A 15,868-nucleotide genomic window follows, 5' to 3' on the forward strand; every position below is an offset into this window, starting at 1 on the left:
CAGTGCCTACGGTGGTAATAAAATGGCTCCTACCGTCGCCCCGGCAATTCATCTAAATATAAACTCACCTGCCACCATTCTTCTCTCCCTCCCTCCCCCTGCATTATTTATATATTTACGTATTCACTGGTGGCGGAGGTAGAGGGGTTGGATATGCACGTAACAAAACGTGGCGCCCTTGTTTAAAAAAAAATTTTTTAGAAAAGCAACGATATCGCCCGCCCCGTCCGCTGCTGTTTACGTTCGTCACGGCCGCGTCAACAGACCCTGCAAAAAGCCGTTTGCTCAGCTTGCCTGCTAAGTGCTGCTGTGCGGGGGGGGGGGGACGCAGGTCCGCGTGCGTCCGTGCGTGTTTGTTCACGACAGTCAGGATGACGACGAGGTGGCGGACGAGGTGTGCGTGCATGTGTGGTTCGTGGGTAAGCGCACACACCAACGGTGGTTAGTGATCGATTCCCGCTCACAGCCAACACCAGTGACGATTATCTGAATCGGTCCTTGGCCGCCCCCCTGGGTCGACTCGGACTCAAACCCCTTGGGAAAACAAAAGCGGCAGGCGTCGGTGCTGGCTACGCCACCCCCTCGTGTACCGTGCCGGCCATGATGGTGCCTCTCCCCAACAGCCTGTTGGAGGCTATTGGTCAGGGGGGAGGGGGGGGTTGGGTGGGGCAGGGGGGAAGCGATCTTTCCTTTTGGTGTCTTCTGTCTCGTGTGGCGCGTGCCGTGTTAGCGCGTGCCGCCTCGCTCGCTGTGTGGTTTGTGCCGGGGTGGTGTGTGCGGCACGGACAGGCGCAAGGCGGGCGAGGGGGGGGGCACGTGTGTTGTTCCTGCGCCGTGGGGACGGAGCGCGCCGTGCCAGCTCCTTCAAACGCGGCGCGGGGAGGCTGGCACGACGTGGCGCAGCGCGGCGAGGACAGAAGGGCCGTAGCTGCTGGACACTGGCCCGAGCAATCGTCGGGTACTCCGGTTGAAGGAGGGCCGGCAGGCTGGGGGGCGTTGGGTGGTGGGGGTGAAGGGGCCCCCCGCCGAGCTGCCAAAGAACAGCGCTGACAGCTCCGCCCCGCTGGGCCGCGGCGCTCTCGAAACGCTCCGCGTCGGAACGGACACCGAACATCGGGGCTCCGCCGGAGACCCCATTGAAATGCCGAGCGCTGCGGCCGCGCTGCCGCTAATCCGTTGGCGTAATTGCGGGTGATAAGGAACGCAAAACTCCTACCTGTCGTCTCGTGTTGAATCGAAACACTGCGGGGAGAATTGTCGTTGGAAGGAATGTAATTTCAGCTGAGGACATTCGTACCCCTCCTTGTGCAGCCTCGCTCCGCATTCCCGCACCTCTCGCGAGCGCATTTGCTCGCGATTTTCTTTCTATTTTTTTCTCATTGCCATCCCCGCCCGCCTATCAACGTTTATAATCTTCTCTCCCCTCATACGGCGTGTGCAGCTAGGGGACGGGGGAACGCGTTAATCACGACGATGATGACAAATATAAGTGTGGGGGGGGGGGGTGGGGAGTCTGGAGGTGGGGGGAGGGAGGTGGAGCGGGGCATACTCATAGCCGGTTGCTCACAAGCGAGCCACCGTTGGTGCTCACCTTTTAAAATTTCTCACTGTAGTCACGTCGTTGCCGCTGTTGGGATTTGTTTCGCAAGCGGTGGAAATAAACCGTTGAGCGATACCCGGTGCGCGATGTGCCGTCAGGCTCCCCCCCACCAACCCTCACCCCCCTCCCCCGCCCCCCACTCCCACCGTGACCTCGTACGAGAGAGCCGCTCAATCCAGATCACCGTCCGCTATCACAACGAACGGCGCCGTGAATAATTACCGCCGCGCTCGCGAGCTCCGCTTTAGCGATAGCCGAGAGCGATGGCGACGACCACCCGGCGCGATCACGACACCGCGAGGTCGTCGCGCGGGAGAGGGAGAGGGAGAGCGAGTGAGCGAGCGAGCGAGCGAGCGAGCGCCGGTGAGCGTGGATGATTTTGCGCGCCAGGTCCGGCGTCCGTGCCCGCTCGCGCAGCGTGTGCGTCGCAGAGCGAGCGCGGATCGACGCTCGCGACGAGACCTCCCGACGGTCAGACGCGATGCACGGCCTGAGAATATTTTACCCTCCCCGTCATTAACGGACACTCGTTGCCCTGACAAGAGGAAAAGTTTACGGTAATTAGCGGGCGAACATTTTCGACGGTGGCGCTGCTGCCGGGAAGAAAAACAGAAAAGTGTGGTGGCATCGGGACTGACATTTGAATTTTAAATAGTTGACATTTAGATTGCTAATAAAAGCGAACAAATGCATACCTGGCTAACAAACCTACATCAACGATACAATAAAGCTTGCTCTTTCGTTTCTACTCGACGAACATCCATTGCTCAAAACATATCGCGTATTTTTCAGCCTCCGGGGCAGTGTTCATTTTTAATGACATGGGGCAAAGCTTTCTCATCCAGACTCGGGAATCAGACTTTATTATTCCAGCTGCTAAGGAGGCCCCAGCTGAGCTAAGCAGCTCTGTTGAAAGCACGACCACAGCCCAAGACCGTTGTCCAGTGGCAGAAGTTTGAAGACGCATAGAGTTTTTCAGAGATCCAGAGTTACATAGAGACCCATAGAGTTACAGACAGACTTATAGAATTACAGAGAGACCCATAGAGTTTCAAACAGACCCAAAGATCAGAGCCCACGGACATCGCATGGTGGAAGGGGGAACGTGCAAACTCCAAAAATACGAAACATTTTTACACGTTTCAGAATCGTCACGATTCGATTCGGTGATAGGCAGAGGAGATCTGGAGCCTCGACCTGAACAGAAGAGGAAGTTTGGCAGTCCTAAGCCCTTGTGCCGTAGGCCCAAAAATGGCTTATCAGTACCACACAGGGTGGCAGATGCTAATGATTATTTTTTTGGAGCATTTTATCTCCAGATAGCAAATAAGTATGATAGCAAGGTCACCTTGATAGCTTTTTACGAGGAAAATAAGGTCATTAAATAAGAGTATTCGTATTATTCCATCCTCTAAAAAGTTGTTTAAATTAATAGCTACCACGGTGACCTTGCTATCGTACATTATATTTTACAAGAATGTTTGACAGAGAATATAATTTTGGACAAAAATACATAATGGGATAATGAAACATCGACGGAATGTGGAAAAACATAGGAAGCATGCGTATATGAAGCGGGACCGTATATACGCCAAGCTTTTTTTACCCACGGTGGGCGGATGCTGCCCCCCCACAGTGGGCGGACGGTGCCCCCCACGGTGGGCGGACGGTGCCCCCCACGGTGGCGGACACTGCCCGCGGTGGGTGAACGCTGTGGTAAAATTCCCCGCGGCAGACCCGGGTGGTACCGACCGGGGCCCGCCTTGCCTCATTTGCCGAGTTGTGTGCGGGGTCGTCGAAGCATGCTGCGCCGTGCGTTCTCGCCCGCCTGTCCACCATCACAGACGCCGGCGTGGCCTCTCGATGCTGCCGCTCCCACAGTCCGGAGCACCGTGTTTCCCGCCGGCTCGTGCCGCGGTGATGTTAAACCGATCGGCTCGCTCACGCCGGCTGTAAATTTTAAGTCGCATTTTTAGTTCCTTGTGCCCGGTTATGGTTGAATAATATTTGGACTTTTTACGCTCTTATTTTTTAAAAGGCCAGAAATATTATTTTACATCGTAATAAAATACCCATGTATTTTTTTGCCCCCCCCCCCCCGCTACCTTGAATGCGTTATTCCAGTTGTGATAAAATTATAAAACCGAGCCGTGTGGTGTTTTGTTTTACATCTTCTTCCCACAGAGACAGACATTTACGGTAACGGGAAAGGTCAGCGCGATTCATTACAGCCAATGGCGGCCTCCACGTTAATTGGTGTGGGTGCGTCTTAACCTCTTGTAATAATAACCGGCGTCGCATTATTTTTGTCGTCCGGCATTCCCAGCCGCGTAAATAAACGCAGCGAGCCGGTTAATCACCGTTTGATTACGGAGTAAACCAGGAGCGATTTAAAAATACAGAGTTAAAATATGATACCCACACGGCATTATTTTCGCACGGCGATGTTAATTTACGGAGCGCTAACTCGATCGTAATTGTTTCTCGCTAAAACCTCTCCGCGACCGGCGTCCGTAAATATAAAAAAAAAAATCAGGGGGACTGCCGATCGCTGTCCTTGGGAGAATGATTCTGTTTTAAACGCAGCTCCTAATTTGATTTATGTAATTGTCCAAAAGAGTTTTAATACACGGAGCAATTAAGGGAATAAAATAGCGTAATTTCCTTCGGCTTAAATAGTGAGCGATCGGCACGGGGGTCAGCGAGAGGAGCGCTCTCACGGAATAACTGCGCCCCGCCACCTCCCAGGCGCACGCCCGCAAATTAATCCACTCATCCACCCACACAGGCACGCGCACACATAATGATCCAGTCATGACCCCCGGCGCAAGATGTATTTATTTATATATATACCACCCCCCCCCCCTCCTCCGTCGTCACCGTCTTCCTTCCGCGAAGCCGTAACAATCGCAACCGATCGCTCGGAGATCTTTTTACGTTACTATTCTCTATTGTTTCTTCAAGGAGATGACGGAAAGAAGCCGCCACCAGGGTATATTTTTTTACGAGGTGGTGGTGGAGATGATGATGATGGGAATAAGCTGTGGAATTTTTTTAACCATTTCGCTAGCGGCTGAGCTTTCGGCTTCGTTTTTTTTAGCCGGTGCTTTGCCTGCTGATGGTTCCAGACAATCGAAGAGCGGGTCGCGCGGGGTTAAAATACATTGCGTAATTTCATCCCCGGGGAGGGGGTGGGGGGATGGCTCTGGAGCATGTCACGTTGCAAATTGTGTTCAATACGGACGGGATAAATATAAATATACAATAATAATATCAGCGTGCCATCGCATCGGCACGCTTCTTCCCTGGGGGGGTTTCACGGGCTCACGTCTTTGCCCGCACGAGCTGCAGTTGCACGTCCCGTCACGAGCTGAAGTTATAAAGGACCGTCGCCAAAAGCATTCCCGCCCCCTGTTGCACGTGGCGATTTGCCCGTTGAGTGGGTTAACGTGGAACACACTGAGTCCTTACGTCGGCATGCAGCGTGCACGCTCTCGACCCCGCGTAGTTTAAAGGGGCCGAGGAAAGGAGGAAAGAGACGTGGAGTGGGCCGGGGTGACGAAACGAAATGACAAAATCCCCGGCACGCAGTAGCAGCAGCAGCAGCAGCAGCAACAACATCGTGAAGGTGCCGGTTGTGCACCGCGAGGGGCACATTGAAACGAGATGTCACTTCACAGCTGGTGCGGCCTGGCATTGTTGCTTTATTTGTTTTTATTTGTAAGAAATAATTTTAATATTCGAAATAAAATAACAAACATATGCACTGACATTGAGAAGTTGTGAGCGCTGCCTCATTCTCTCTCACCCTCTCTCGCTCTCCCCATCTCTCTCTTCCTCTCCCGCTCTCTCTTGTCCCTCTCCCCCTCTCTCTGTCGCTCTCCCGCCCTCTCTCTCGCTCTCTCTCTTTCGCTCTCCTGCTCTTTCTCTCTCGCTCTCGCGCCCTCTCTCTCGCTCTCCCCCACTCTCTCTCGCGTGCACGCCTCTGTCTGTCTTTCTTTGTCTCTCTCGCTTTGTGCAAAGACTTGCGATCCCGAGGCCATGTAATGAAAATTATTAGTTTCACACAGACACTCGTTTCATTTGATGTTGAGCAGATGCTTCTCTCCGCGTGTCTCCCCATGCTCTTTCTTTCATGGGGGCCTTTGTTTGGTGGTAGGGCACGGGGTCCGCTCTGCACACCACCCCGGTGGAAGATCAACAAGGGGGGGACATGAAACGCTGTGGAAAACAATGCCCTCCAACGCATGAAATTTTAAAGTGCTTTTTTTGATGACCCAATATATTCCTTTTTTTATTACTATTGTGAGCATCGTCGTCATTGCAACCTGATGCACCGCCGCTGCCTCTCCCCCACTTTTACGAGCCACGTGGGGGGAGCCAGGGATTCAGGGCGATGTGCCGTGAAGTAAAATAAGAAAAATATACTTTTGTGTGTTCATTTCAGAGCGAAGCCCCCGAAGCGACGCTTTTGTTCACGCGGGCGTGCGGGCGTTGGCACGCGGTGCCGACGTGACGCCGTCAGGAAGCAGTGTGGGTTTTTTCCGCCCGTCCTTGCCCCTTTGAGCTCTCGGTTTCACTTTGTCGCGCTTTGTTCATGCCATTCGTCGTCTTTCACGGCGATCGGTTGCAGCTCGCCTACATCTTGAAACCAGGCTTTTCTTTCGGCTTTTCTTTCTCGCTTCATTTTATCATCATATTCTACCTGCAAATCTGTGCGACTGATTGGGGAGAAAGGAAAAAAACAAATTAACTCGGATGGGAGTCCAGGGCCAATAAGATCCAAGCGAGTAAAAGTCGAAGCAATGAACTCGCTCTCCGTGGGCATCATTTTTTTCTTGGTATTTTTAAATCGCTCCTGGTATACTCCGTCATCAAACGGTGATTAACCGGCCCGCTGCGTTTATTTATGCGGAGGGCAGCACAGGGGGCGACCGTCTGTGGTCGAGGCGGACGAATGCACAATGAGCGGTGACGACGCAGCGCGCCGTTGGGCTGCAAAAGTCACGCGAGTGGCGTCAGCGCCTGATGATCCGTGCGTCACCTCGATGCGCGGATCATCTTCAGCGACGCCACTGCCGCGTCGGGTGTTTCCGCCGCTGCTCTCCCGCCGTGGTTTCGGTTCGTTCCGAAGTGCCGTTCGGCGCGATGATCCGACGTTTGGCTGCCACGTGCCTCCGGTTAATACGGTCGGCTACGTGCGGTGCGAAATAAGTTTTGACGTACGTACTTGCGTACACGCGCTGGCAGCTGACGAGTCGAGCTTCCCAACCCGTGGAGCTAGACGAAGGGCGCGTGCGTGGCGCGACCGGAAAGCACATTGGAGAGTCGTCAAGCAACATGGCGCGGAGGAAAGTAAAAAATCGCATGACTTGCAATACCTTTACAAAGAGCGAGGCTTGGGCAGGACACATCCCATGGCGAGAAGGGGGAATGGACGATGGTCAGGGATAATAGCGGAGTGGCAGCATAGCTATGGAACGCATAGCGAGATAATATCGGCGTGAATGCCGCAGGCAGATTGATCGCTGCATCACAGGATTCTTAGACGTGGTGTGAGTAGGGAGGCCTTCATCCAGCAGTGGACCGACGGTGGCTGATGATGATGTATTGCAGCAACCTCAACTGGCCGTAGGGGCCACGTGAACCCATTTAGCGACAGCGCGTGCCAACGTTCTTACGCTTGCTGCTCGATGCGTGTATTACGAGCTCAAGATTCGATATTGATCGTTGAATCTACGCATCGACCCACCCACTATTATCCAGCAAACCGCATTCTGACCTGAACCGCTACATTTTGCTCACAGCTGAAAACTCGCGTGCCAAATCCGCACAACGTAAGTAAAAAAAAACCATAGCGGCCACGTCATTAATTGGATAATTCTCTCCGATGATTCCCGTAAATAGTAAAATAATACCGTTCGGCTGAAACGAATGTTTACCATTCGCCCGGGTCGCGGTCCAATTCCTTGTACGTGCACGTTACAAAGCGGAGCTCTAAATTAATTGAACATCGCCGCTCGGCGTTCCCACCGGGCGCTTTCTGCAGCTTGGTTTTTTGTTGTGTTTTACGCACCAGCGACGAGGAGGGAGAAACAGTCGCCGACAAAAAGTCCGGCGGTGCTCAGGACGCTGCGTGCGACCCACATGCCGACCGCCGCCGTCTTCCGGCGCCCAGCGTGCCGAGCGTCGTCGCTCGAGTCGCAGAACAAAATTCGTAACGCAAAAAAATAAAACGACTCGGTGTCAGTCGGCGCACGACGGATTCATTCGAGACGTAAAGCGAACTGCAGATCGATTGATTCAAATAAAGAATTACTCTTGTAGTTATCGTGGCCCCGGCTGCTCTATGTATCATTGCCCACGCTGCACCAGACCAATGAGTCCCCCATGCCATGTCCTACGTCAACTTGTATTGGTAGTAGCAAGGCCATTATTGTTTCCATCCTTCATATTTAAACAATCGCAAATGAATTATCGTACTTTTTTAATGAAAAATGTGACGGAGTTTATTTTCTCTTTGGACCACCATTCATCACCATGCCGTCCAGTGCAGCCGGGTCCCAGCCAACGGGCCTAGTTCCGACGTCACTTAAACTAGTAAGCTATTTTTTATTTTATCAGATTAGGCCCACTGACCTATCTCGCTTTATTTTAGAGCCGACCTGGCCACAAATGATAGCTCAACAAAGTGACCTATCAAAGTGGACATTTATAGCAGCCAAATGCTCTCAACACGTGACGTTCATTCTAAATGCGGAGGGAAAAACCAGAGGACCCAGCGAAAAATCCACGCGACCACGGGGAGAGAGACACGCAAACTCCACATATGCAGGCTGATTGTAGCTGTGGCCGGGAATCGAACTTGGTGGCTGTGTCGGGGCCAGCTGATGTTGCACCAGCTGATGCTGCACCAGCTGATGCTGCACCAGCTGATGTTGCACCAGCTGATGCTGCACCAGCTGATGCCGCATCCTCTCTCCCCCTGCCCCCCATCCCGCCCCACCCACAGGCGAGTTTCCGACGCTGCGGCCGGGCAGCCGGCACGAGTACACGAGCTGCACCACGTTCACGACGAGCTCGGGCGACATGGAGGGCTACTACACCTTCCACCAGCTCGGCAACCCCGAGGCCGTGTTCACCGCCACCGTGCCACGCTTCCACATGGTGTGCCCGCCGCTGCGCCTGGCGCAGGACGGACAGGTAGGATGATGACAAGTTTTGCGACGTGCCGATTGGGGTGTGGAGAGTGATCGCCACCCGCTCCTGCACCCCTTTGCCGTGAACCCCCCCCCCCCCCAAAGTGGTTATTGTATTGATACTTCATGGGACCTCCCTTGCCAGTAACAAAATAAGAGAATAGGTTTGCGGCCTTTTGGCGTTATCTGGTCTAACACCGTTTGAGACTAGGCTCAAAAGAAAGCTTGTCTCTGGTGTGGACCAATCAGTTTCAAAGACAATGCATATATTATCAGAGTCTGTTTTTGTTTGCATTCTGACAACAAGTATTGTGGTTAATGCAGACATGATTCCTCGTAAAAGGTTTCAGTTTGGTGTTTTAACATCTTAACACAGCTGTTTTGTTGCCAGAAAAAAGGGGAAAACCGCTTCTTGTATTGAAACTTACTGGAGGATAATGACACCCTGTGTCACACAGGGTCAGCTGCACTCTTCGAAAGTTTGAGATGAGATGTCGGGCAAATGTGTTGCGGTGAATTGTCGAGGCTTTTAATCGCTTTGTTCATGCAACGTTGACTGCTTTTGTTCTTGTTGTTATATCGTTATCATCATCATCATCAGGTGTGATAAATGAAATTGCTATTCTGACACGTCTCAACCGACAACATTATCCCTTCCCAGCAATCAGATTGGAGAATCAACGGCATGAATTAAAGTGAGAAAATTCTAACCGTTTCAAATATGTGATAAGATTGACTGCGGGAAATAATCGTCAGCCATGGTCCATCCACTGCTGGATGAAGGACACCCTCAGTCCACCGTGATCTCTCACGATCACGCAATGGGACAGTCCACCCGGCGCCCACCACACACGAGGAACCGATTGATTCCATGGCTCCATCTCCGCGGGGGACGCTCTCACGGATGTCCGCATTCCGTCTCCTTGGCCGCTCAGAAGAGCCCAATTTAGAAATTTGCAGAGTTAAGCGACATGGTCGCCCGATGAGTCGAAATGTCGTTTGGAGGGACGCGACTGGAATGTGTGTGCCTAGAACTGATATCGAACGTCGGCCGAATCGCTGAAAAGGGAAAACGGACTGAATTAGACCGAAATCGAGGCAGATGAGAGCGTGTGGGAGTGCACTTGGGCTCAATAATTAAAATTCTGAACTCGATAATGAAAAGCAACAGACCAGTGTGCCTAAAGAGCAAAGTTTTGTGTATGACAAACAATGCAATGTGGATTTATATAACTAGCATCTGCATGCAACGGGCATCTCAAGGTGCCAGACAGAAACAGTGGGGCCGCGCCTATTACGTAGAGGGGCAGTCGGCCACAGGCAGAGGAGGAGATCAGCGAGGCCTTGAGCCCGAACTTGAACAGGGGCAGGGAGCCGACAGCACGGATAGCTGGGGGAAGGGAGTTCCAAACTGTTGGGGACAACAGAGGAGAAGGAGAGACCTCCCACAGAGAGAAGGTTTATTCGTGGGCAGCTTCAACAGACAGCCTTCATTGCTGGAGCGGAGAACGAGCATGGGGACAGTAGAGCAAGATGAGAGGGGAGAGGCAGGAGAGTGCATGGAGGGGAGTAGAGTGAGATGAGAGGGGAGATTTAGGAGAGTGCGTGGAGGGGAGTGGAGTGAGATGAGAGGGGAGATTTAGGAGAGTGCGTGGAGGGGAGTGGAGTGAGATGAGAGGGGAGATTTAGGAGAGTGCGTGGAGGGGAGTGGAGTGAGATGAGAGGGGAGATTTAGGAGAGTGCGTGGAGGGGAGTAGAGTGAGATGAGAGGGGAGATTTAGGAGAGTGCGTGGAGGGGAGTGGAGTGAGATGAGAGGGGAGATTTAGGAGAGTGTGTGGAGGGGAGTGGAGTGAGATGAGAGGGGAGAGGCAGGAGAGTGCGTGGAGGGGAGTAGAGTGAGATGAAAGGGGAGATTTAGGAGAGTGCGTGGAGGGGAGTGGAGTGAGATGAGAGGGGAGATTTAGGAGAGTGCGTGGAGGGGAGTGGAGTGAGATGAGAGGGGAGAGGTAGGAGAGTGCGTGGAGGGGAGTAGAGTGAGATGAGAGGGGAGAGGCGGGGGAGTGCGTGGAGGGGAGTAGAGTGAGAGGGGAGAGGTAGACAGAGGCGGGTCCATGGAGGGTCGTGCCGATGCTGAGTGTGATCTTGAATTTGATATTTCTGGCACCAATGTCTTATGATGTCGTAGCCATGCCATTCTCTGTTAGGTCTTCCTTAATTTCCGGTTCCTTCCGTTTTTCTGAACAACAACATCCTTCTACATATTTTTCCAAATAGTGCCAGTTTCCTTCTCATCACTGCCTGCAACATCATCACCATCATCATCACCATCATCATCACCATCATCATCACCATCATCATCACCATCATCACCATCATCACCATCATCATCACCATCAACACCATCATCACCATCATCACCATCATCATCACCATCAGGCCGTCGTCGTCATCTGTGTGCAACCTGTTTCCTACTACTACGTTGGTCACCCTTTGCGCTTAGATGCAGCAGTGTCCTTCTGTAGTATGGTTAACATACCTGCAGTATTAACCGGGGTTGGCCTGCCGGATTCGAACTGCTGAACCCCTACAGCAAACGGCTCGCGTCATTAATGCGATCGTCATCCACACCCCGGTGACGATTATAATCTGCTTATCGAGCGACGTGAGCACCTGGCAAGTTTGGTCGTTGCGTGCAAGAGCGATGGAAAACTTTTTGCCCCGGGAAGGATCGTGCCGTCGCTTGCCGCGTGCGAGATTAAGTGTACCGATAAAGAAACTTTAAGTGGGCATTCATAATGTTTCAGAGTAGAGCCAGAAAGCGCTTTAATGCATAAACAAGGGCGTTGGGAGGCATTACCGCGTTAAATGCATCCGTCATTAGCAAGCCGTGGCTAAATAAAAACCGCCGGAGAATTAACGAGGCGTTTGACGTATCAACGTGGAAATATCAAAGAAGTGTCGGAGAGGAAATAGCTTCAGCTTTGCTTTTTTGTTGTTGCGTTTTTTGCGCGGAGGAATTCAAACGTGGCGGTTCGTTAGGGAAGAACGGTCGCTCGTCGCTCGCCGTGCGGCCTCTCTGCGTGAAGTGAGTCGCGAAGGCGCTGAGGGGCAGAATTTATTTCAAGACAACTGTTGAGATTTGTTACGTTTGTATTATTCTGCGTGTTTACCCCGAAGCGTGCCAGCTGTTTGGCATTCGGGGACGGCATTGCCGCTGCGTGCAATCCCAATCTAGTAATGTGCAGGTAAATTTTGCGGCATTGGGATGTTATTGGTATGTATGTTGAAAACCTTTGGCACAGTACGTAGCCATCCCGTGCAAATCGGAGGTATGGGGAAGGACAACACACCCAAACGTTAAAAAGCAGTTCTGAAGAAATTAGTTTCAATCTAGATGATTTAAAAGTGCACAGCTCCAGTGGCTTCTTAATATCGGAAGGAAGAGCGTTCCAGACGGCCGCAGAAGCGCATCTAAATATGAGTTACATTGTGCGTCTGGTTTTTTTGTTTTAGCGATGGGAGGAGGAAACCAGAGAACCTGGAGGAAACTCCATGCAGAACAGTGGGGAGGGTAAACATTTAACCTGCCACACAGAACGGCTAGAGTCGCGAATCGAACCCAGACTGCTAGGCTGCGAGACACGAGCCTAACCACCACGCTTGCCTCCCTTCCGGCGTCCCCAGAACGCCAGCGTCATCTCCACATGGAGGCGAAACGGGAGGGCTGGGAGCGGTGGGATTGGCGATGATTTGAAGACGAACGTTTGATGGGGAAGCTGCTCTGAGAGTGGCTCTCGCTTCACTCGCGACAATGGCAGTTCGCGACGGTTGGCACCACAGCAGCTTGGCGTTATTTTAAATCGGCAATCTTTTAAGCACGATGCTTTCTAGGTGTATACTCAGCAACGTAGCAGACTGGTCTAGAATCTGCCCTAGGGAGGGGGGATGGGCGGGCAGGAGGGGGAGGGTGAGGGAGGGGGACAGCCCTGAAATTTTAAGCTGTTTAAATAGAGCTCTGCATTAATAAATATTAAAAAAAATAACACTCCGTGTGTTTTCACTGTCAAATATCAATAAAATTTTAAAAAATTTGGGTCTCAAGGGGGTAGGGGGGGGGGGCGTTGGGGTAGGGGGTGGGGTGGAATCGCCCCCTCCCCCATCCCACCCCCCTTGGATCTACCACTGCTCTCCAATAGAGAAACACTCACCTCCGGGCAGTGCCTAATTGCTGTCGCTGCAGTGGCTTGGTTCTGAGGCCTTCATCCAGCAGTGGACAGACCACGGCGGGGATCGGGAGGGACACGCGCGCACACAACTACGACGATGTCATTGTGCCCGCAGCTGAAGGAGTAACTGTCGGAGGAGGAGGAGGAGGAGCAAGAGGAATCGATGACCCCATCGCTGACCCCGACATCATCGTTGCGAGGGCAATGCCATCACCGCAGCCATCGAGCAAGGGACGGGGGGGGGGGGGGGGGGCGGGTGCGGACGACGCTCGGGCCGCGGTGTTTTGCCGCACGCCGATGTCAAGCGACGCAGCGGCAGCTGCCGATCGTGGGCGCGCGGGCGCCCCGCGTTTCACCGTGAGCCGCCCCGCGTTTCACCGTGAGCCGCCCGCCAACGGCGATAACAGAAGATAGCCTTGCGGTTTATTTTCGTGAGTTTTTTTTTTCTTTCTCTACTTTTCCCTGTTGGTGCTGCTGCCTTGCCGCGGCTGCGTAGGTCTTCGCGGCACAAGGTTCAGGGTTCGTGCTTTGGGGAAAGGCCGTTTGTCTCGCCGGCGCGATTGTAAGGGCGCAGCGGCGATCGCTGCTTGCGTCATCTTTTTTGTTGTTGTAACTTTGTCATGTTGATAGCTAGTTTTTCGTTGTTTTTGTTTGCAGGGGTTGGGTTAGTTCGGACCAGATATAGTGCTCTTGTCAGTACCAGCGCAGCCCACGTAAATTGAACGCTTCTAATTTCTTTCCGTGGCCCATTGACAGTGACTGATGGCAATAGCAACTGAAATGAGTGTCCTCTCAATTAATTCGTTCCGATTAGCCGTGTAAATAAATTGGTACGAAGAAGGTCTTTTCTGACTTAGTTGGTACCGAATTCTGCTCTGGCTCATGGGCTGTGTCGCTGGACAACGTGTGGCTGTTTGACGACAATAAATGTGGAACGTGCTCCAAATTAGCCACTTACGAATTTGCAATCCGAGGCCAACCTTCCTTTGCGTCATTTGATCGAGAAATGATTGCGTGTTCAAAGTGGCTGCGACTGGAAGAACGGTGAAGCATTAATTCTCATTGCGAGTAAAATAAAAAAGGCAATTAGATTAACAGGTTTAGCGTAACTACTTGCCGCTAACGGTGAAGATTTACACTTTGATATTGTATTGTAACGGTGGTGGAAAATACTAATACGCTTTCCAACCTCTACGATGTGTCTTGACGACGCGTGGAGTAATATCGCCGTGGTTATTTTAATTAACGGAACGAGAATGTTCAAAGGTTTCAAAGCCACAGAATAAAATTGCACATCAGCTGTTTGTCGGTGAGTGCGTGCGTCGTGTTTTCTGTGGGCAAGTAAACATTCGGTCTACACACGATGTCTTAAAAACACTGAACATTCTCCTCGAAAACATGTTTTCACGACAACACTGTGTGGTTTGGAGTAATAGAGCGGGTTAAAGTCCTGGTTAGGGGTTGACTTGTCTCTTCATCATCATCATCATCCCTCTGGGGTTGATAACACGAGTACCCCTTTTTCTCGGGAAGTCAACAGTGGTTGTCCTCTCGATAGACTTGCCCCTGCCATGGGAATGTGGAATTTCCACCAGTGGCTCAGGGCTGTGAACAGAAGATGAGCACCAATGCCTCGGTTCTCATTTGAGCAGGAAATCAGTTTGACATTTTTATTGGAATAATGTGATGTACCCCAATTTAGTTTTCATTTATTTTTATTTTACCTACGTGACTTTACCGAAAAAACCAAAGAGTATGAATCTTTGCAGTCACGAAAGCTTCAAATCTAGAATTAATGTAGCGTCCTTTACAGCCTCATTGCTGGATGAAGACATCTACATGCCTTTAGGTCACGAGGGTTGTTTGACCATACCTCACCATGTTGGTCAGTGCGAGGTGGTGCTCAAGACCTGGCTCTTATCAGTTTCCAAGACCTCATCTACCGAAGGTCCTCCGTTTCAACTCGTGCCTTGTTTGCCGTGACCGATGGGAATCCGTCTTCGCTGGTCAAGGAATGGCCCCATAATCAGCACCACGGACAGCACCAGGGATTCGGGACCACGGACAGCGCCAGGCGTTGGGGCCGTGTCCCCCACGAGCTCTCGAGGCTACACTGCTCGTGACTGGCAGCACTGAATCGGCGCGTGGCCGGCACACTTCCCACTGGCCGTAAAAACGAGGCATCGGGGGCTATTAACTACAGCACCGAAATCCCTCTCTCTCCCTGAACCAAGTAATCAAAACACACAACGCCCGGACGCGTGCAATGAACGCCGCCCCTTCCTCTGACCACCGTGCAGGTGAATTGCAAAGTCCCTGCGGCCGAATGAATGTGCTTATCTGCGTAATTACGCGAAAATAATGACTGTGCCCACAAGTTGGTGCCTGCGTCCCTGGGAGGGAAGGATAAACACGTAAATGAACGAATGGGTAAAGGGAGAGGGAGAAAAAAACCCCGCAGCCGTGGATACTGAAACGTCAACATTTTCGCGCATTAACGCGTACCCCCCTGGGGTGAGAGATGGAGCGCTTGGGCGTTTCTCGGAAAGCGTTCTCGCTTGTGCGTTTTAATTGGGAGGGCCAACGGAATTTATTTGATTTTTTTTGTGTGCGTGTGCGCTAATTTAATTTCATACACCGCCGGCGCTGCTTCTTCTTCGGCTACGACGACGTTCCACGCCCACGCTCTCGCTGTGCTGCGCGAACCCCGGCCCTCCCGCTGCCGGCCGCCGTCGCTCCACCGCAATGCGGCGTGCGCTCGGGGGTGAGGGGGGGGGGGGTCACGCTTTCGCTACCGGAACGGGGAGATTGTTGTTCCCCCCCCCCCCACCCCCGTTGCCCT

The 15,868-nt window shown here is 52.3% G+C and overlaps 1 protein-coding gene across 5 annotated transcripts in view; it reads left to right on the plus strand.

The window, feature by feature from the left end:
* FBXO3 (F-box protein 3) overlaps nt 1-14,330 on the plus strand; it is a 128,389-nt gene extending 114,059 nt beyond the window's left edge. For 3 of the 5 annotated variants that reach the window (XM_076069483.1, XM_076069482.1, XM_076069485.1), the window contains 2 exons: nt 8,613-8,803; nt 13,142-14,330. In XM_076069483.1, the coding sequence (XP_075925598.1) occupies nt 8,613-8,803; nt 13,142-13,440 (490 nt within the window). In that variant the 3' untranslated portion in view covers nt 13,441-14,330. The remainder of the gene's footprint in view (nt 1-8,612; nt 8,804-13,141) is intronic. The other 2 variants (XM_076069484.1, XM_032960162.2) reach the window with 2 other exon arrangements.
* Nucleotides 14,331-15,868: the final 1,538 nt, after the last annotated feature.

This window comes from Petromyzon marinus, chromosome 24 (assembly GCF_048934315.1).
Source record: "Petromyzon marinus isolate PM22_M1 ecotype Great Lakes invasive population chromosome 24, UKy_Petmar_22M1.pri1.0, whole genome shotgun sequence".
Taxonomy (NCBI): domain Eukaryota; kingdom Metazoa; phylum Chordata; class Hyperoartia; order Petromyzontiformes; family Petromyzontidae; genus Petromyzon; species Petromyzon marinus.